This window comes from Nannospalax galili, unplaced genomic scaffold, assembly GCF_000622305.1.
Source record: "Nannospalax galili isolate Female #2095 unplaced genomic scaffold, S.galili_v1.0 scaffold85, whole genome shotgun sequence".
NCBI lineage: Eukaryota > Metazoa > Chordata > Mammalia > Rodentia > Spalacidae > Nannospalax > Nannospalax galili.
This window is the reverse complement of record NW_008358866.1, coordinates 9,676,719-9,698,208: the sequence shown is the minus strand read 5'-3', so window position 1 is coordinate 9,698,208 and position 21,490 is coordinate 9,676,719. Positions and strand designations below refer to the sequence as shown.

Below are 21,490 nucleotides of genomic sequence, written 5' to 3'. Positions count from 1 at the left end.
AGCACTTGGGAGGCAGAGGCAGGTGGATCTTTGTGGGTTCAAGGTCAGCCTGGTCTACATAGTGAGTTCCAGGACAGCTGAGGCTACAAGGAGACCCTGTCTCAAAAAAGACAAAAGAAAATAAGCTAAAATGTATAAAAATCAACTATGGTGGAAGATACCTATAATTCAGCACGCAAGAGGCTGAGGCAGGAGGTTCTCAAGTTTCAGCCCAACCTGGGCTATATTCAGACAACCCGTCTCAAAATAAAAAGCAGTATAAAAACCAAATGTTCAGCAAATTCTTTTGCACATGTATAAATGTTTCTGTGTGCACATGGATGTAGGTGAGCATGCATGTGGAAGTCAGAGATCAACATCTTATATTAAAGGAAAGTAATTCTTAAAATTAGCCCTTTTTCTAAAGTGATTTCAGCCAAACCTTTAAGAGTCTGCTGAATAACCATCTATACTATCAGTTCCATCTAATACTCATAATGGGAACAGCAGGGCCCTTCTCTTCAGTCTTACCTAGGATGACTATATTAGGTACTTTTGTGTCACTGACAAAATCCTGACAGGAACTATTTAATGGAAAATATATATATTTTGAATTGGAGTTTAGTTCATGTTTGTTTGGTCTTATGCTCCTGGGAAGGACATTGTAGCAGTGGGCGCCTACAGTCCTGGAGAGCTGTTCACACTGTGGTGGACCAGGAAACAGAGAGGGAAGCAGGAACTAAGGCCCAGGTATAAACTTCAAAGGCCTGCCCCCAGTTACCTACTTCTTCCAGATAAGCCCCACCCTCTAGAGGTTTCACAGTTTCCCTAAATAGTGCTCCCCATTGGAGAACAAGCATTCAAAACATTGGACTTAACCCAGAACATTGGTACTTTGGGCCTCTGTGGAGGAGGTCAGAAGATCGGGGATGGGCCACTCAGTTCCCAGGCTAGAAGAGTCAGCTACTGGTCTGTGTCCCTTTGCCCAGGACAACTCCAGAGCACACCAATGCCCTAGCTCTTGGTGCAGAGGAGACCACTCACTGCTGGAGCACACACACCACACTCCTGTGACTTCCTGTGGAAGGCCTGGATGTACCACTGCTCAGCACCCTCTGTTTGTCTTCCAGCTTTTTTCCCCCACCTGCCTCCCACTTCCAATCTCACCTACCCTCTGCTCTCCTAATCACTGTCTCCTCTCCTCACATTTCTCAGGCTTAGGTTCCTTTCTATGTCACTCAAAGCACTTATCACAGTTTACTATTATCAACTTTTTTGAGTGTGTATAAGGGACAGATTTTTAATCTTTTCCAGTGAAATATCATGAAAAAACTTTACATCTGTTCTAGTTACCACACTGGGTTTGTTTGTTTGTTTGTTTTTTAACATTATGCATGGTCTACAATAGATACTAAATATTTATAGAATGAATGAAAAGGATATTGTACCTATATCCTGGTACAATATATGCAATAATGTTTTCGTGACTTCTGAGACCATTCCCATCTACATTACAAACGAGCAGAGCTGATTCTCTGAAATACATTGATAAGGTTCACTGTGCCTGCTGCTCATAGCCCTAATTGTTTCAGTGACCCCAGATTGAAGCCAATAGTAATTCAGAGATTTCAAGAGACTAAGACAACTAGGAAAGAAATTAAGAAGGCAAATGGAAGCTCCTCTGCGGCAGCATGCCTACAGCTTATGCACATCACTCTAGTGTAAATACGACATTCATACCATGCATGGCTAGAATCTTTTTGACAAACCTGCCCACCAAAGCCCCAATTTTTCCTCATTGTTTCTTCTTGTACAACTCCAGGTGAGTTTTTTTTTGCAAGAAATGCCAAGCATAATTAGGTTAAATTTATAGTTTGGCTAGACTTTATGACTGGTTGTTCTTACATTAATAATTTAAAACCTAGGTCCCTTAAACCTTTTTTTCAATTTGTTTTGCTAACTTAGCAAAGAAAGTGATGACTGTCATTATGGCATTTTCATACATACTTTGTTTATGTTGATTCTTCTCCCCGACTGGCCTCCCCATCCCCTGCCCTGCTGCTGTTTTCCTCCACTATAGAGCCTCTTTTTACTGTTAGGTCACAAGTATCCTATCACCCTCTTCCCACCTCCTTTAAGATCTCTTTTCCTCCTCTCATGGTTCCTTTTCCAATTTCAAGGCATGCATACACATAAACATACACACACATTTCTAAACAGAATTTTAGAGAGAAAATACGTGGCATTTGCCCCTCTGAGTCTGGGTAATTTCACTAACAGTTCCATCCATTTTCCTGTTAGTGTGATGGTTTCTTTTTTCTCGATTGCTAAATAAGATTCCTTCGTGAATATGTGCTACATTTTCTTTACCCACTCATCTGTTGATGAAAACCTAGGCAGGGTCCATTTCTTAGCTAATGTGAATAATGCAGCAATAAACATAGATGTACAAGTATCTCTGTGGTAAGATGTAGAGTTCTTTGATTATGTACCCCGGAGCCATAGAGCTGGGTGATAATGGTAGCTCTGTTTTTAGTTTTTGAAGAAACCTTCATACTCATTTCCACAGTGGCTCTACCAGTTTATATTCTCACCAACAATGAAGAAGGGTTTCTTTCCCAATACTCTGGCCAATTTTTGTTGTCATTTGTTTTCTTGGTGATATCCATTCTAAGTGGGGTAAGATGGGATATCAAAGCAGTTTTAATTCTCATTTCTCTGATGACTAAGGATGTCGATCACTTTTTCAAATACTTATTGACCATTTGGATTTCTTCTTTGAAAACTGTCCAGTGCATTAACTCATTTACCGATTGGGTGATTTGGGGGTTTTATATTAATTTTTAGAGTTCCTTCTATATTCTAGATATCAATCTCCTGTCTGATATATAGGTACCAAAGATTTTTCCATTGTGTAAACTATATCTATCCTCTGTTAATTATTTCTTTTGCTGTGCAAATATTTTTAAATTAATGTCACTCTACCTGTCAATTCTTAGGATTATTTCACTGTGCTACTGGAGCTCTTTTGAGAAAGTTTTTGCTTATATCTATATCTTGAAATGTTTTAGCTATTTTTGCCTCTAATAGTTTTTCAGATATTATGTTAGGGTCATTGATTCATTTTGAATTAATTTTTGCACTGAGTAAGAAATATTCAATTAGCTTTATTCTTCTACATGTGGGTATCCATTTTTCCTAGAGCCATTTGTTGAAGAGGCTGTCTTACTTCCAGTGTGTATTTGATACTCTGGGTGAAAATTAGGTGGCTGTAGCTGTAGGGTTATTTTCTAGGTCCTCTATTCTACTACATTGGTCTTTATGTCTACTTCTGTGCTAATACCATGCTGGTTTTGTTAATGTGGATTTGTAGTACAATTTGAGATCAAGTATTGTGATAGCTCCACATTGTTCTTTCTGCTTGGAATTGCTTTGGCCTGTTCAGTTCATTAGTCCACTTACTGATCAACTTTTTTATTAATATTTGCAGTGGTTTATATATTTAAAGGTTAATTGAAATACTCTACTATGGAAAATGATTCCATTACTGAAGGTTCTGGTTTAAAGTTACAAAAACCAAACTTATAGTTAAGCCTAAAAGGGAAAATTATCGTAAGGATGGATTAAAGGGTGTGTCATCCACCTAGCAGCTATTGCTTATTTTATAATCACAATTACAATTACATGTGAAGCAAGGACAATAATCAGGACTGTAAAACTGTAGTCTAAGCATCATCAAGCAGTTTTAAGTTATTCTTGAAAAATCATATATATTATTTATATGAGATTGTACACAAAATTGGCTATGTGGTTTCAATGATAAAATAAAATGCTAAAATATTTATTATATTACTTTTTCCAAGGAGAAAATTGGAAGCTTTGACATGAATGAACAAGTAACTCTACCAAAAAAGACTAAAGACTGGACCAAAGAGCATGTCAAAAAATGGATAACTGAAGACCTTAAGATTGATGAAAAATATGGGCAAATCCTGCTCAGTGAGGAAGTGACAGGACCGGTCCTGCAGGAATTAACTAAGGAGGATCTTAGAGACATGGGGCTGCCACGGGGTCCAGCACTTCTGATAGAACGTGCATACAACAAACTGAATACTCATTCCCCTGAAAGTGGCAATCAGGATTCCAGACTGTTAGATAATGAAAAATCCTCCACAAAAGAACAAAAAAAGCCCAAACAGATAAAAAATCAGGAAGAAAAACCAATGTCATTGAATACGGATCATGATCTCAGAGAGACAGAACATACAAAAGGACAAGAAGCAAGTCTTATGAAAGAAAATGCACCGAGAGAAGCAGTGACTGAAGACATGAAAGACAGTAACCTAGAAACAGAGCCGATGTCTTGCATGCCATATCCTTTTGATTGTTTCCATGCCAGCAAACACTACATAGAACATTCTATTCTACAAGTTGCCGAAACAGGACCACTCAATCTCATTGACCCAATACATGAGTTCAAAGCTCTCACAAATACTGAAACAGCCACAGAACAGGACATCAAGATGAAATTCAGCAATGAAGTCTTCCGATTTGCATCAGCTTGTATGAATTCACGCACAAATGGTACTATCCATTTTGGAGTCAAGGACAAGCCACACGGAGAAATTGTTGGTGTAGAAATCACCAGGAAAGAATCTTTCATTGAGCATTTCAATGTAATGATGAAAAAATATTTTGAAAAGGATGATATCAATGAAGCCAAAGAATGTATTCGAGAACCAAGGTTTGTGGAAGTCCTACTGCAGAATAATACACTATCTAATAGATTTGTCATTGAAGTAGATGTTATTCCCAAACATTCTATATGTAAAGAAAAGTATTTCCAAGTTAACATGCAAGGCTATACAGCTAAAACACAGAAACAAGACCAAAATCCTTCACTCTTTGTGAGAGAAGGGGCAACCACTCCCGATATATTGGCTAATGTCAAGCAACGAGATAGAAACAAGAGAAAATTTCAAGAAAAATTAAAGTCATCGATAACACTGAGAAAAGAGGCTGAAGAAGAACACAGAAGGAAGGTGACTAAGAAAGAGAGTGAAGGACTAAAACTGGCTAAACTTTTCACTGGAAACCAAGACTCACTAGATAACTCATACTATGACTGGTACATTCTTATAACAAATAGTAGTGAACCAAATCAAACAAAGCACTTAGATTTTCTAAAGGAAATTAAATTGTTTGCTGTGCTGGAGTTTGATCCTTACTCTCAGATCAAGGGAGTGGTCAAAGCTTACAGAGAAAACCGGATAGCAAACCTTCACCTACTGGATCAGTACGAAGAAAAAACTACCATAGAGGAGAAGATTTCTACTATGAAACTTTATGACCAGCCCAGCTGGATCTTCTGCAATGGCAGAGTAGATTTGCAAAGTGACTCATGTCAACCACTAGAGCCACATTTATGGCAGAGAGATAGAGCATCCGGAGTTAGGAAACTAATTTCATTTCTCACAGATGAAAATATATTGCCAAGAGGGAAATTTTTGGTGGTGTTTCTCTTGCTTTCTCCAGTAGAAAACCAAAAAAATCCACTCATAGAGACTTTCTGTGCTTTTTATCAAGTTTTTAATGGAATGGAAAATATGCTGTGTATCTGTGTCAACTCAGAGATTTACCAATGCTGGAAAGATCTACTACAAGTAAGACTGGAAATCGAAAAAGATTTAGAAAACCATAGCATTTCCACTTTAAATATAGAATTGATCAACAGTACCATCCTTAAACTGAAATCAGCAATTCAGTCTTCAAGAAGGGTTTTGCCCTCCTATGGATCTTCCTCGGTGTTCCTGGAGAAGAAGGAGGAAGACATCCTGACTGCACTGGAAATCCTCTGTGAAAACGAGTGTAAAGACACAAATATAGAGAAAGATAAATCTAAATTCTCAGACTTCAAGAAATCAAAAGAAGAGCATTTTTATCGAGGTGGCAGAGTCTCCTGGTGGAACTTCTATTTTTCTTCTGAAAACTATTCTTCAGCTTTCGTGAAAAGGGACAGTTATGAAGAACTTGATACTTTAATACACATTTGCGCAGAATCTCCTAAGCCATTATTTGCAAAAGTCATCAACCTTTACCATCATCCGGGTTGTGGTGGTACAACATTGGCTATGCATGTTCTCTGGGACTTAAAGAAGAAGTTCAGATGTGCGGTCTTAAAAAACAAAACAACTGACTTTGAAGAAATTGGAGAGCAAGTAAGCAAGCTGATCAGCTACAAGACCAACAGCCACCAAGATTACATCCCTGTTCTTCTCCTTGTGGACGATTTTCAAGAACAGGAAAATACCTACATTCTGCAGAATGCCATCAATTCCTATTTAGCAGAGAAGGGTTTGCGGTATGAAAAAACATTAGTAATTATCTTAAACTGCATGAGATCTCAGAATCCAGATGAAAGTGCCAAATTAGCAGATAGCATTTCACTAAAATACCAACTTTCTCCCACAGAACAAAGAGCTTTTGAGGCCAAACTACAAGAAATTGAAAAGGAGTACAAGAATTGTGAAAACTTTTATTCCTTCATGATCTTGAAAAGCAATTTTGACACATCCTACATAGAAAATGTCGTAAAGAATATACTAAAAGAACTGGATGCTCATCAGAAGAAAGCACAGCTCATTTCTTTCCTGGCATTACTCAACACCTATGTTACTGACTCTACAATTTCAGTATCACAATGTGAAATCTTTTTGGGAATCACATACACTAATAAATTTCGGCAACCTGAAAGTGTAGAAGACAACATGGGAACGTATTCTACACTTCTAATAAGAACAGAAGTTTTAGAACATGGAAGATACACTGGTATCCGTATGATTCACCCTCTCATTGCTGATTACTGTTTAAGGGAACTGGAAAAAAGCTGTAACATGGATAAGTGCCAAATTGCATTGAACATACTAGAAGAGAATATATTCTATGATTCTGGAATAGGAAGAGACAAATTTAAACACGATGTGCAGACTCTTCTGCTTACAAGACAGCGAAAGGAGCATGGAGCCGAAACGGACACTTTGTTTTCCCCATTAATTGAAGCTTTGCAGAATGAAGAAACTGAAAAGGTCTTGACTGCAGGAAGTGATCGATTCCCACAAAATGCATTTATTTGTCAGGCCTTGGCAAGGCATTTCTATATTAAAGAGAAGGACTTTAAAACTGCTCTGGTCTGGGCAAATTTGGCCAAAAAGAAAGCACCTAAAAATTCCTATATTTCAGATACACTTGGTCAAGTCTACAAAAGTGAAATCAAATGGTGGCTGGATAAAAACGAAGCCTGTAGGACTATTAGTGCTAATGATCTAAAGCATTTTCTAGAAGCTTCTGAAAAAGCCTCAAAGGCTTTCAGAGATTCTCAGCAGCAAACTGACAGTAAAGACTATGAAACTGAGGCCTGGTCACCACAGAAGTCTCAGAGAAGATACGACACATACAATACTGCTGGTTTCTTCGGAGAAATTGAAGTAGGTCTCTACGCGATTCAGATTCTTCAACTCACCCCCTTTTTCCACAAAGAAAACGAATCATTAAAAGAATCGATGGTACAGTTTCTATCCGGAAAGGGCAACATCCCTCCAGATCCAAAGAATGAGTATTATGTGGTTCTCAGCCAGTTTGCACCCCACTTACAAAATTTACAAACAGATTTGAAAAGATGCTTTGATTTTTTTGTTGATTATATGGTTCTTCTGAAACCAAGAAACACCCCAAAAGAAATAACAGAACTCTTAGTGAGCAAGAAAGTCAGCCGTTGTTTCAAGAAATACATAGACCTTTTCTGCTTGGATTCAAGCTCATTACAAGGCAAAGAGATTCAGTTATTCCAGGAAGAGAACTGCAGAAAACGCATAGAGGCTTTGAGAGCAGATACATTTTCTGGACTCCTAGAGTATCTTAATCCAAACCACAAAGATGCTGCAACCAACATGGAAAATATAGTGATTAGCTACACCTTCCTATTACAGCAAAACCCCAATAAGCGGCCGACAAAGGAAAAACAAAATTTCATTTTGGCCAATATCATTCTCAGTTGTCTAAAACCCAATTCTAAACACATCCAGCCATTTATTTTGTTAAAAAAACATCTCAGAGAAGTTCTGCAACATGTAGGACTATGTCATCCACACCCTGATCCTTATTTCCTGGCCTGCCTCCTATTCTGGCCAGAAGACACAGAGCTAGATCAAGATTCTGAACAAATAGAAAGATATGTCTCATCCCTAAATAGAGCCTTCAGGAGACAGTACAAGCACATGTGCAGGGCCAGGCAGCCAAGCACACTTTTGTACCTAGGGAAAAAGAAAGGTCTTAACAGTCTTGTTCACAAGGCTGAAATCGAGCAACTTTTTGGTAAAGTACAAGACTCAAATTCCTTCTGGAAGAGTGGAGATGTATGGGAAAGAAAAGAACTCAGAGACTTCCTGCGTCGACTGGATGGTCAGGCGGAAGGCAGGCTAATCTCTGTAGAATATGGAACAGAAGCAAAAATAAAAATACCAGTGACGTCTGTGTACTCAGGTCCACTTAGAAGTGGCAGAAACATAGAGAGAGTGTCTTTCTATCTGGGGTTTTCCATTGAAGGCCCTCTGGCATATGGCATAAAAGTAATCTAAGAAGGTGCATTATTTCAAATCTGTTTTTCCATATCTAAGATTGCACTTCCTCTTTTATCTCATAGCTTTTTAATGACATTATTGGCTTAAATTTTTTAAATCCCAGTCTGTTGCTGTCTCTCTGAATCAATTATAGAAGACTTTCTAGGACATGAAATGTGTCCACATGGCAGAGTTTGGCACATGATAGCATTAATCATTTCATATCTAATACGCATTCCCAGATTGACATATTTAGTTAACATGTTTCAGTTGGTTTCTACTGGTCACACCATAACTGGCCAATAAAATCTGTCTTAAATTCAATCACTTCTCTGAATTATCTGAATTCTTTTTCTTATGAAAACTTCTATTTAAAAATAAACTCATGAAAATTATATCCAATGGACTAAAGATAAGATAAATGTATAGATTCTGGGTTTTGCCAGATACCTTGTGACTATTGTATGGGTGTCTACTATATTATTCTCAATTCGCAGGAAAGCATGCTGAAGCTCTCTAAGTATGGGCAAGTTACCTAGGGTTAAAATGGGAAAGACTATGATATGAGTCCAAACCTGAATCTGACCAGTTCTACAGTTTAAATTCTTTCCACTGAGCTATGTTATAAGGAGTACTTCAGCTCATCTTCAAAAACTTCTGGGCAACTATTCTGAGATTTCCAGAACAAAATGAAACTCCTGAAATAGCTTTCAAAGTCTATTACTTTACAACTGAGAAACGTAAGACTAACGGGAATTCGAGGGACTCACTTCCTACAGTAGGGTTATTGCTAAAATTCCATCTGGGAAGCATAAACAATATCTGCTCCCTCCTCCCTTGGTATCTATGACAAATCAAGGTAAAGTTTCACCAAATGGCAGTCTGGGAAACTCATAAGTTTATTGGGCACACTTACAGAGCGGGCACACTTACAGAGCAGTAAGTTAGGGTTTACTTAAAAGAATGTGGGTGCTCCCCTCCTAGGGCTGTATTGGAAAGTCTTCATCCAAGTGTGAATGGTGACTTCCCCACAGTCACATTAAAATGGCAAGAAAGCCTCCCCTCTGCTTCCTTAGCTTATATACTCTTAGCCCCTTTCACTTGTGCAATTAGGGCCTGCTGTCTGGTTGGGAGATGTGACTGACTCACACTACCTCTCCTTTCTTGTGGAGAATAACAGTCAACAAGTTTAGCTATGATGAACCTAGGCAAACGGATGCATCCAAGCTTGGGAATAGGCATCTGTCCATGATCTGTCTGTCAAAAGACAATCCTATGCAACATTCCACTCCTGCCTCTACTCTTAACATTCTTTCCACCATCCTCTTCTGCAACAGCCCCTGAGCCTTGGAGGGGGGGTGACATAGATGTAGAATGACCTTTCTCCCACTACAGTAAGGTGCTGAACCCTTGGGCATTCACACCATCTTTTTTCAGGAAATGGCTGTTGGCTCATCCCAGTGGTATTCTTCTTACTATAAAAACACAAATGAAAAGGAAGAAATGGGAACATATAAATAGATACTGGGGCATAAACACAAATGCTTGAAAGGTACCTCAGCAGGGGTATAACATCCATCTAATAAAATATCCGCAGTGGCTTCCCCACTGGAGCCTATAATTTCCCCTGCCACCGAGGGTAAGCCTACCTTGCAGTACCATATGTGTGCTCCTCCGTAAGGAGTGGGCTTTAAATCCAATTGGAGGTATGTTGATTTTACATATGCTATTTGTGTTGCTATTGCACCAGTAGGCACGTCTTGCTTGGCATGTCAATAGTGCAGCACTCAAGTCTGTCATTAAGTAGAACTGGTGAAAATTCTCCCCCAGTGATCTACAAAGCACCTTCTGGCACTATGAAGGTCAGCCATCCCACAGTGGGGAGTTTCCAGCTCAGTCCTAGCTTGATTTCGATCATTCCCATGCTCACATGATGCGGTGTCTTTAGCAACAGGGTCTTAGAGTTTTGTTCTGGAACGTGCCAATATTAGTGACAAAAATCTTTATCCTTTTCAGGGCCTCTGGGGCCTCCCTGGCCAACAGTTCATTGGGGGCAGGGAGGAACCCACCCCTGGCACTAGAATTTTCATTTGACAATCAAACAGTTTCTGTGCGTCTCTGTTTGTATTTTTATAGGCTATCTTTGTTTACTCTTTAGAATCTACAGGCCCAGGTTTTTGTAGATTTTTCCCAACCATCTCAGTGGATATCACTTATGCCTTACCCAACCATAAAGTTTCCAAAGAATTTCACAGCTGTACCTTCGTGCCCCTTTGTGAATCTATTTTCCATCCTTGTTTCTTCAGGTGAAATTGAATATTTTCAAATGGGTTTCCACATCTGCAAAACACTCAGAGGTTAACATTATGTCATTTGTATCATGAAAACTTTTTCCAGAGGATGGGCAAAACAATGCATCATTCAGCCCATAATGAATACTGGAGTTACAAAGACTTCATGATATGCTGAAAATTTATTGTCCTCTCTTCCAAGCAAGTGCCAGGTGATCACAGAAACTCAAAAACTAAGAAGATACTAAATCAAACATAAAGAAGGTCTAACAGCATGGAAATATTTCATCTATTTTTATCAGTTTTTTTCTCAGCAGATTCATGTTGAGTACCATAGGACAAATATGAGGCATTAACTTAGTTACCTCTTTACAGCCTTTAGTCATTTTCTCTGAGCCATTCCATTTCCATATCCTAGAGCTCTTACTTGGAGCCTCCCTGCATTTCTCCATCCCTGATGAACTTGGTGGGACTGGCTCAAGCTGTAGGCCCTGCACAGGGCCAAGGAGGAATTGGGCCCCATTGAACTCTGCTGCACCTGTTGGTTCTCTGGGTCAGATAGGCTCTGGATCTGCCCCATCACTGTATCCACATCTGTTGCCTCTCCATTGACTATACATGGCTGCTGGGGGAAGCCCTGGCTAGGCAAACTATTTCCACCTCTAGCCTAACCTTTCACAGGAGAGAAATGTATCCTGTTTAATATGGGGGGAACTCTTATCCACCCATGGGACAATTTTTATCTTGTTCACCTATATTATTTTATCATGGATGCTTTCTGTGAACGGCTCCTCAGGCTTTAAAGCCCTCCAGAAGCTCCTTCAAGTTCATGCCTCTTTTCTGCTTTGCTTTTCTCCTATCTCATCTAGTTTCACTACCATTTTACAGACATGCTTTACATGCTGCTCTAAGTCACTTAGGTCTGCTAAAGCCTTTCCAAATTCACAAAGATCCTGCCCCATTAAGGGACTCAACAAAGCCACTAAAGCTCCATATCAATCTCAAGGTCCCTGATGAGTCAAGTTCTTTTTAAAATCTCTGGTGAATGCAATCCTATTTGACCCAGTGAACTGGGCATCATACACTACTTTTCTCATAGCTAGTTCCCTCATTAGTGCCTGCCCCTCCTCCAGTATACTCCACCATATCCCTGATATCCATGGGAACCTCCACTGGTGATGACCAAGTATCTCTAATGGCTTGTATAAGTAAGTCAGTCCATCAGGGACTGCTTCCCCCTGTACTGCCTCAGGTTATCCAGCCTGTGTCTCAAGGAGGGATGGGTGGTTATGTTGCTCAGCTTCTCTTCTTCTGCAGCACCTAAACTAATTCCATCTGTCCCCATGTCTCACAGCCTCACAGCAAGGTGGTGAGGGGCTCCTTTATTGCCTATTTGACCATCTTCTGTAGTTCCAACAACTCCAGTGCTGAGTAGTCTCTGATTACCACTCTTACACCAGACCATTGTTAAAGCATCTGTCAGCATGCTGAACCATGGATGCTCCTTTCTTTATTTTAAGGTCGAACCTGAGGGGCATCTTAAGCTATTTCTAGGTCACTTTCTCATCACTACTTGCCTCCTCCCATGGCTTTCTGATTTTAGGATCCCAAGATGAGGCTTGTATTATTAATCTATTCTGGGCTCTCTTTTGTTTTTCGCCCCCTAACAGTAAAAAATGGTAGGCAAAAACTTCCGTCTATGTTTCTATTTTATTCAATTTACTGATTAGGTCAAAGGCCAATACTGAAGAGGCCTACCTCATATCACTTTCTTGCTGCAACTTCTCTCTTATACCTTCAGTTTCACTCTGGGCTACTTCCTGAGACAAATCTCTTATTACCCATAGGAGTGGCCATGTTTCCTCTGCAGCTGGCCTTCCTCTGGTCAGCTGTCAAAATTTCCTCTGACAACATTCTCCCCTAATCCAGCTTCCCTTTTGCTGTTGGTCTCCTTCCCCATATCAGGGACAACACCATCACTCTCTCCAAACTCATCCTCATATCCTGGTTGACTGCGCCAAGTGTCACTAAAATCCTTCTGGGAAGTATGAATAGTGCCCCCCCTCCTCCCTTGGTACCTGTGTCAAATTGAGGTACAATTTCACCAGATGGCAGTCTGGGAAACCACTGAGTTTATTGGACTTACTTAAGGGCAATGGGTAAGGGTTTACTTACAGGAGTGTGGGTGCTCTCCACATAAGGTCGCACTGGAAAGTCTTCATCAAAGCATGGATAGTGACTTCCCCACAGCCACATAAAATGGGGAGAGAGCCTCCCCTGCACTTACTCAGCTTATATACCCCTAGCCCCTTCCCTTCATGCAACTAGGGCTGACCGGTGTTTAGGACGTTCAGCTGACTCTCCCTGCCCCTCTTTCTTGCAGAGTATAACAGTCAATAAGCTTAGCTGTGATGATTCCAGGCAAGTGGATGCAACCAAGCTTGGGAAGACAGCATCTGTCCTCTGACAGACATAGGTCTGTCTGTCGGAGGACAGTCCTATTCAACAAGGGTCTAACCTAAACCCTTTAGATTCTAGTGACTGTTTTCCTATTCCTATTGCTAGTAACATGAAAACAAAATTGGCAAAATGGATTGCTCAATCAAAGAAAGTGTCACTGAATTATTTCTTCACTGTGAAAGTAGAGATTTAACTAAGAAGAATATAAAAGTGGGGCTGAAGATATGGCTCAGCAGTTGAGTGTTTACTGCTCTTGTAGAGAACCCAAGTTCAGTTCCCAGCACTAACTGGGTGGCTTACAACCGCCTGTAACTTCAGCTCCAGAGATCTGACACTCTTTTCTGGTCTCCTTTGACACTTGCGTTCATGTGCACATACCCACACAGAGACACACATGCAAACATCTAATTAAAAATAAACCCAGAAAAATAGAGTTCCAGAGACTTCCACACTGGGTCCACTGAGACTTAAAAAAAAACAAAAAAAGGATAGTTTTAAAAAAGCACCATCTAGGAAGATGGGTATATTGGTTTCAAGGTCACAAAACCACCACAGAGCTCCACTCACCTCATCTTATTGTTGGTAAAACCTTATGTATAAGGTAAATAAACTGTTTCTGACCCTCCATTTAACTGCCTCAACACATGCACATGCACTCACACTCATGAACACACAATTCTTTGTTTCGTCTTCTTCCATTGAAGGAATTCAAAGGGGATGAAAACAAAATTTGAAGCATTCTCTTTCTTGGATCCCCTCTGTTCTTTGCCCTGTGTGAGGCCACTCTTTGGCCCTTCTTGTCTCCTGTGCATGTAGTCTTTTCTCCACTGGCTTTCTGGTCCCATCCCTTAAGCCTTCATTTTCCATTCATTACATTTCTCTGAACATAGCCTGTTATATGTCCTTGCTGCTCTCCTGCTGAGATTCTTTCATTTTCACCTAACATTCTCCATGTGGCTATTCTGATTGTTCTTTACAACCCGATTCAAGAGTCACTTCTACTAGGAATCTGTACTTTCTGGACTAAAGAATGGCATCCCAGAAGCTCATTCCCAAATATATAGCAGCCATAATGGCCTCAAATAGCATTCCAGAACTTGGAACTTGAAAAATACCCATTGCCAATAGTGTGAAACCCATGCTAAAGGGATATTTAAATAAAAATGAATTGTCTTCCCCTATTTCTGAATCTTCTGAAGTGTAACATAGTTATTCCAGACTTCGTACCCAATGTTTCTTGTCACCCACAAGTCTATGCCCTATCTGGGTTCTTACTGCCATCAAATCTGGACTCATTCACGTGGTCCACAATTACATTCTTGTTTCTAGAAGTCACAGGTGCTGCTGACTATTCTTAACAGCTGCTTCCCTCTTCTACACTGCACCTCTCCTCCTATTAAAGGACTCTCCCAAAAAGCAGCATTCTCCAAAGTGACCTGTGGATGTAGTGCTATCCCTAAATTCCTCACATCTCACCCAAGACCAGATGATAGTGTTTATCAAGACATATCTAAGGGCATGACATAGAGGAAGAAATTTATAATAAAAATATTATAATATTTTAATGTGCCTGTGAATCATAACTGTCCTCATGTGCCTGGGGCACAGAGTCCTCTTTGCATGTTCTTGGTCTTGTTGGTAAAAGAATTAAAAAATGGGCTCAGATGAGAACTCAAAGATAATTTACTGGGATTCAGAAAAAAAGCAAACAACAGGCCAGGCAAACTGAATATCTCAGCAGCTGGAGAGAAAGTGGAAAATTAGAGAAAGTTACACCTTTAGTAGAACACAAAGAAAAGATACACCCTTGAAGACAAGTGGATACAACAGGAAAGTACAAGAACTGGGTGCCCAGTGCCTTGTTCCCTGTAACTTATATTGAAGGAGTATAAAACCGACTTTCTTCCAGAGAGCTCTGGGCCTTAGGCAGAAAAGCAACATGCCACCCTTTCAGGACAACCAACCAGGAAATATTTCACCTTGATATTATATATTTTAGCTTTGCAGTTACTCTAGATAGCCTAGAACACAGGGTATGTCTGACATAGGAAAGAATAACAACTGCTTTTAGTGTCACTCTACTTTCTAGTTTCTTACTTTAGAGACAGTTTAAAGTTTTGACAGTTTTTGAATCTGTCTCTGATTGAGCTTTACTACTATAATTTATGACAAGCATCTTGTGGATCTTTATCGCTTATTGAAAAATCTAGGGCTGGTTTCTTTTTAATCTGCCATGGAAGGTTAGCTCTTAAAAATGAGTTAAAAGCAGTTTGGAGATTTATAATTATAAGGTTTGAAATTTGCTTCCTTTAAAAAAAAATTTAGTGCCCTATTGTGATGATTAGTATTGCACAACACCCAAGAGGCATGCCTCGGGGCATTCCTGTGAAGGATCTTCTGGATTAAGTTTAGCCTCTGAGAATGTTTGTGAGAAATTGTTTTGATTTCCTGGGGTGGGGGGTGGATTGTGTGAAATACAAAGTGAGTGGGCATTAATTCACTGTTCTGCTCTTGACTAGAAGTTATGTGACCAGTTCTCTCAAGCTTCTGTCACTGAGGCTTCCCTGCCATAATCAACTCTGACCTGGATTTGGGGGCCAAATAAACTCTCCACCAAGTTGTTTTTGTCAGAGTACTTTATCACAGCCACAGAAAAAGAAACTAAGGCACCTACCTACCAGGGAATAAGACACCTATCTACCAGGGAATAATTGACCACTAATCATGCCGTGGGTCTCAGAGGAAGCTAGCTTACTGATATTCATGTCACACATGGTAGCTAGCTGTAGCTGATCCTTTTATTTTTAGTTCCTTCCAGCATCCTATCATCAGAGATCATATACCTGCTCCTGTGGCAGATTTCACAGTGGAATTACCTCTCCTCAGCCCCCTTTTCAACAACCATTGGAAAGACTAATCTTTCTTCAATTCTCCCAACGAAGGTAAGGCCTAAGCTTGCATCCATGAATCAGGTGTTAGCTTACAAGCTCCCTGAGATCCCCAGAAAGGTCCTGAAAGAAAAATTATATTTTTCTTAAAAAAAAAATATGCAGAAGCATCACTCTCCCACCTTGTTCTCAAGGTTTTACATTATTATGTGGGGAAGTTCAACTTCCCATTTCAGAGTACATTTTGCTTTTTCTCCAGTAGAATCTAAGACGTCATCAAAATGTTTTATCCAAAACAAACACAAAGCCTTCCTTCAAAGATAAGTTCATGTTCCACCTACAAAAAAGAAAGTCTTTGGAGCTATGGAGATGGCTCGGCAGTTAAGAGTACTGGCTGCTCTTGCAGAGGACACAAGTTTGGTTCCCAGTACCCACAGCAGCTAACAACCATCAATAACTCCAGTTCCAGGGGATCCAGTGCCCTTTTCTGACCTCTGTAGGCACTGCATGAAACAGGTGCACTTACATACATGCAGGCAATAAATGCATTCATACACATAAAATAAAAATAGCAAATAAAATAGTTTTTAAGGCTTAAAAAGTTGCACCTACAGAAAAACTTACAGTAGTCTTAAATTCCAGTTTATTCCATTTCATATGTCATTAGGGAAACAGGAAACCTGAAAAAATGGAGTTAATATTTATAAGTTTATGATATTACTTGTTAACTCTACAGTCGCTTTTCTTATCTCTCTCCTCTCATAGACTCTATGCCCTCCTGTTATTCCAGCCAGCTGCATGCAAATAGGTAGTTTAACAACTGATAACCACACAAGAAACCACCAACAGGTCTTATCATTTGGAAGCAAAGACACCCAAGACAGTAAGTAAAGCCAGTACTTAGAAATAAGACAGGCTTGCAGCACCAGCTTAACTCTGCCAGTCATTCACTGAGTTGGTTTGGTTTTTTGCTGCTTTTTTGTTTGTTGGTTGGTTGGTTTCCCTGGTTTTTTGGGATAGAATCTTGTTATGTAACCCCCGACTAACCTGATACAGTGTAGCCTAGGGTGGCCTCTAACTTGCAGCAATCCTCCTGCCTCAACCTCCTAATACCAGTATGCTGCCATGGGAAAAGTAGTGTGGTGATTTCTTCATTTGTAAACTAAGTAAGTATACCATTTACAAGCACTTGATGTACTTGATGAGGATTCCATTTTATATACATAGACTCACACAGAAGATGGCCCTTGCAAAGAACTTCTTTGGTTTCCTATGTTTTCCAAGCTCATTAATGTTGTACCACACATCAGCATTTCATTCCTTTTAACTGTGAAAATCATTATTTCATGTATATAACTACATTTTTTATTAATTTTTAAAATATTTTATTTTTATTTTATATGTATGTGTCTATTGCCTGTACTAGGTAAGTGCACCCGTGTCATGCAATGCCCACGGAGGACAGAAGAGGCTGCCAGATTCCCTGGAACTGGAGTTATAGACAGTTGTTAGCTGCCATGTGGGTGTTGGTATTCGAACCTGGGTCTTCTGCAAGAACAGCCAGTCTTCTTAACTGCTGAGCCATCATTCTAGCCCCTTTATTAATTTTTAAAAATATTTTATTATTTTTGTTTAATGTGTATGAGTGTATTGCCTGTGTGTATGTGAGTGCATCCAGGCCATGCAATGCCACAGAGGTCAGAAAAGGGCTTCAGATTCCCCCGGAACTGGAGTTAAAGACAGTTCATAGCCACTGTATGGGAGCTGGGAATCAAGCTTGGGTCCTCTGGAAGAGCAGTCAATGCTCTTAACCACTAAGCCATCTCTCCAGTACCTATTATTATGTTTTTTATGTGTATGAGTGTTATGCCTGCATGCACCCATGTCATGCAATGCCCAGGGAGGACAGAAGAGGCTGTTGGATCCCCTGGAACTGGAGTTACAGACAGTTGTTAGCTGCCATGCAGGTACTGGGATTCAAACCCGGGTCTTCTGCAAGAACAATCAGTGTTCTTAACTGCTGTGCCATCTGTTTACCCCCATACTACACTTTTTATGTAGTCATGAAGGGTAATTTACTTTTATCAATCACTAAATTAAAGTCATTTTATTGATTTAATTATATAATTTACCAAGAGCGATGATGAGTTTCGACTGTCAACTTGAGACATCCTAGCCTCACCTGGAAAGAGAGCCTTAATGGGGTATTAGATAGATCAAACTGGCCTGTGGGCATGTCTATGGGGATGGTCTTTATTGTTAATTGATGTAGGAGGACTCTACCCACTGGGGGTGACACCATTCTCTAAGTGGGCCCTGAACTATACAAGATTGGAGAAAGCTAGTAGGCAAGGGTGCATTTATTCTCTCTTTGCTCCTGACAGTATATGGGATGTGACTTTGCTTGAATTCCTGCCTTGACTTCCCCAAATGATGGGCTGTAATTTGGAATTATAAGCCAGATGAACCCTTCCTCCTCTCTGATGCTTTTTGTAAGGTATTTTGACACACCATCAGAAATGAAACTCCCATGTGGCCTTTGGAGGCAAAGTATAAGAAGCAGTCCTTGTCACCCCACTTCCATCTTTAGCTAAAGACACTCACTCACTGATACTCCATTTCCCTCACTGTTCTGTTTATTGTCTTTTTTTCCCCATGATCTAACATGAAATTTTCTGGGTATTGCATTAAATCTGTACATTAATTTTGATGGTATAATCACTTTTAGAATACTACTTTTGCCAGTTCAGGAGACAGAAGTTCTTTGCATCATCTAGCATCTTCTTTGACACCTTTTCCAGTGCGGTGAAGTCTTCTGATAGAGGCCTCTCTCTGCTTTGTTCTTTTTCAATGTTTCAGTCTCCTTGTTGAATTTTTCCTCCGTGTTTTGGACTTTCACCTCCAATTTGAGGACCGTTTCATTCACTTTGGAGAGTGTCTTGCCAAGGTCTTGGATAGACTTCCTTAATTCATGTATCTGTTGGTGGATTATTCTATATTATCATTAATTATTTTAAAAAAGAAAGACTGAATTCTCTCACAGACATTTCAGCACTCTCTGTAGTTTTGGGTTCCCTTATATGGAGTTGGTTAGTTGAGGATGAGTCATAGGTGGTGGTTGTGTCATATAGGAGTTGGCTGCCTGGGGGTGGGTGATGGGTGGTGGTTGTATCATATTCCTTCTGCTTCTTTGTCCTGCTTTGCAAGTTGGTTGGTTGGAGTGGGTTTATCTTTTAGTTTTGACTTCCCTTTCTTCCAAATCTATTTGGATATTTTGTTTTCTGAGATTCTTCCTAGTTGGATATCTGCCTGAGACTCAGCCACAGGAACTGGTGAAACCTGGTGTTGACAAAAGGAGTCACCCAGGTATTCCTGTCCTGGACAGGTTCCAACAAGACCATGGGTGGGGCTGCACACCAATCCTCAAAACAACAAAAAGTGGCCAAAACCCGTAAACTCTTGTACTCTGTGAACTCATTAGGGGCAGGACACCAAATATCAGATCAACTGAAGTCTATGCACCTGGGTGTTTTGGTTAGCTCCACAGGCCAGAAGTAACCTCTAGGACTGCAGCCAGTATAGACTACCAGTCATGCAATGACCACAGGATCCTCAGAAATCAAAACCCCACACCCACACTGACCTTAAGGGCCACTGGAATCAATCACCAGTCTTTCAGGGGACTCTGGGCACACTGGGGACAAAGGTCTGGCCAGACACTGACCTCTGAAGCCACTGGGGCTGGAGGCCTGTTCCATCAGGGTGCTCTGGTTCCACTGGAGCTGGAGGCTTAGACCAGTGTTTTCTGGTACCACAGAGCCAGAGGCCTCAACTCTAGATGCTCTCTGGTACCACCGGAGGCCTATTCTAGCAACGTTCTCATGTCCAGATGAACTCAACATGTTTCTGAGCAAACAAGTCACATTTGTACCATGGCAGTATCAAACATTCATGAATGGTCTAAGAGCCAGATTGGTGCCTACCCAGGATGGTGAAATGCTAGAAGGACTGAAACCAGGGAAGGAGAGTTTAGAAGGGCTGGAAATTAAAGAAGATGTGAGGACCTGGAAACAGATGCAACATATTTTGTTCACTCTTAACAAAGGCTACCACACAGACTAACACACATAGGCCACACAGAAGTAAGCACACAAATCTACAGGCAAACAATAGGCAGGCTGGCAAAGGCACTCGCCTATAGTCTCAAGTGCATATTTATATAAGACTTGCCCCAAAAGGGCATTCTGCCAGGAATAGCTATATAACAGATTATTTAACTGCTTACTCTTGGTTCTCCAGATATCCATCATCAGTCACCATTAGCTGACGCATGGTCCCCCAGATGTCCAAGGTAAGTCATTTGGGGGCTATTCCAGATACCCATATCATTACCATGTTATCCAAACATGAATTGGCCCTTGTGGCCTTCTATTCTCTTTAAGTCCACATAACAGTTCCTCATGAGAGATGGATAAAACAGACTCTTCAGAGCAGCAAATCCCTTAGGATCTATGACCTCTCCAGCCATGTGTATTTGGCTATGTTTACAGTGCCATCCACCAGTTTCCTCCCATTGAGAGGGCTTTAGTCCAATTAGATAGCTGTTGATTATGCTCCAGATAAAAGTGCCGCTACTGCACTGCCATGGTTTGTTGTGCTGTGCCGGTCAGGTCATTATTGTGATTATTAGAATTTAAAGCTGGGGTTGAACCAATGATTGGTTTTCTCCCTTATCAGCTTGCATAGTATCCTCTAAAACTATGAGAGCTAATCTTCAGGGAGGAGGCTTCCAGGTCAGTTTCTGCTCCATTATTCCAAGTTCTGTGTCCAAAGTATGTCCTGTCTTCAGCAAAAAGGACTTATCTTCAAGTTCTGGCAGGTAATCAAAGGCTTTGAAAATAGCATGTGTTATCTTGGGAATCTCTTGCGCTACTCCGTCCAACATCTCAAAGGGAGGTTTCTTCTGTCTGGCACTGGGTTTCCTGTAATACAGCCTTCAGGCATACACATGTACTCATGTTCAGATACTCTATGTGTATTTTTCAGTAGGTTTTTGAGCTAATACATTTCCCTCTTTTTTTCACATCACCTAAGTTTTATTTATCTTTCCTCTCTCTCTCTCCCTGGCTAAACTCCCTCTTCCCTCCCCAAAGTACCCCCATTTTCCTCTTGATAATGCCTGTCTCCTATTATCCCCCAACCCCCTTCTCTTGAGTTCCTTATTCCCCTTTATCCCTATGGTTCCTTATATGTCCTT

General features: G+C 40.4%; 1 protein-coding gene across 1 annotated transcript in view; it reads left to right on the top strand.

Moving 5' to 3' along the window:
- The window catches only part of Samd9l (sterile alpha motif domain containing 9 like), a 19,619-nt gene extending 10,701 nt beyond the window's left edge, over positions 1-8,918 (top strand). Inside the window, exon 2 of the mRNA XM_008822549.3 lies at positions 3,843-8,918. Within this exon, the coding sequence (XP_008820771.1) occupies positions 3,864-8,612 (4,749 nt within the window). The 5' untranslated portion in view covers positions 3,843-3,863 and the 3' untranslated portion in view covers positions 8,613-8,918. The remainder of the gene's footprint in view (positions 1-3,842) is intronic.
- Positions 8,919-21,490: the final 12,572 nt, after the last annotated feature.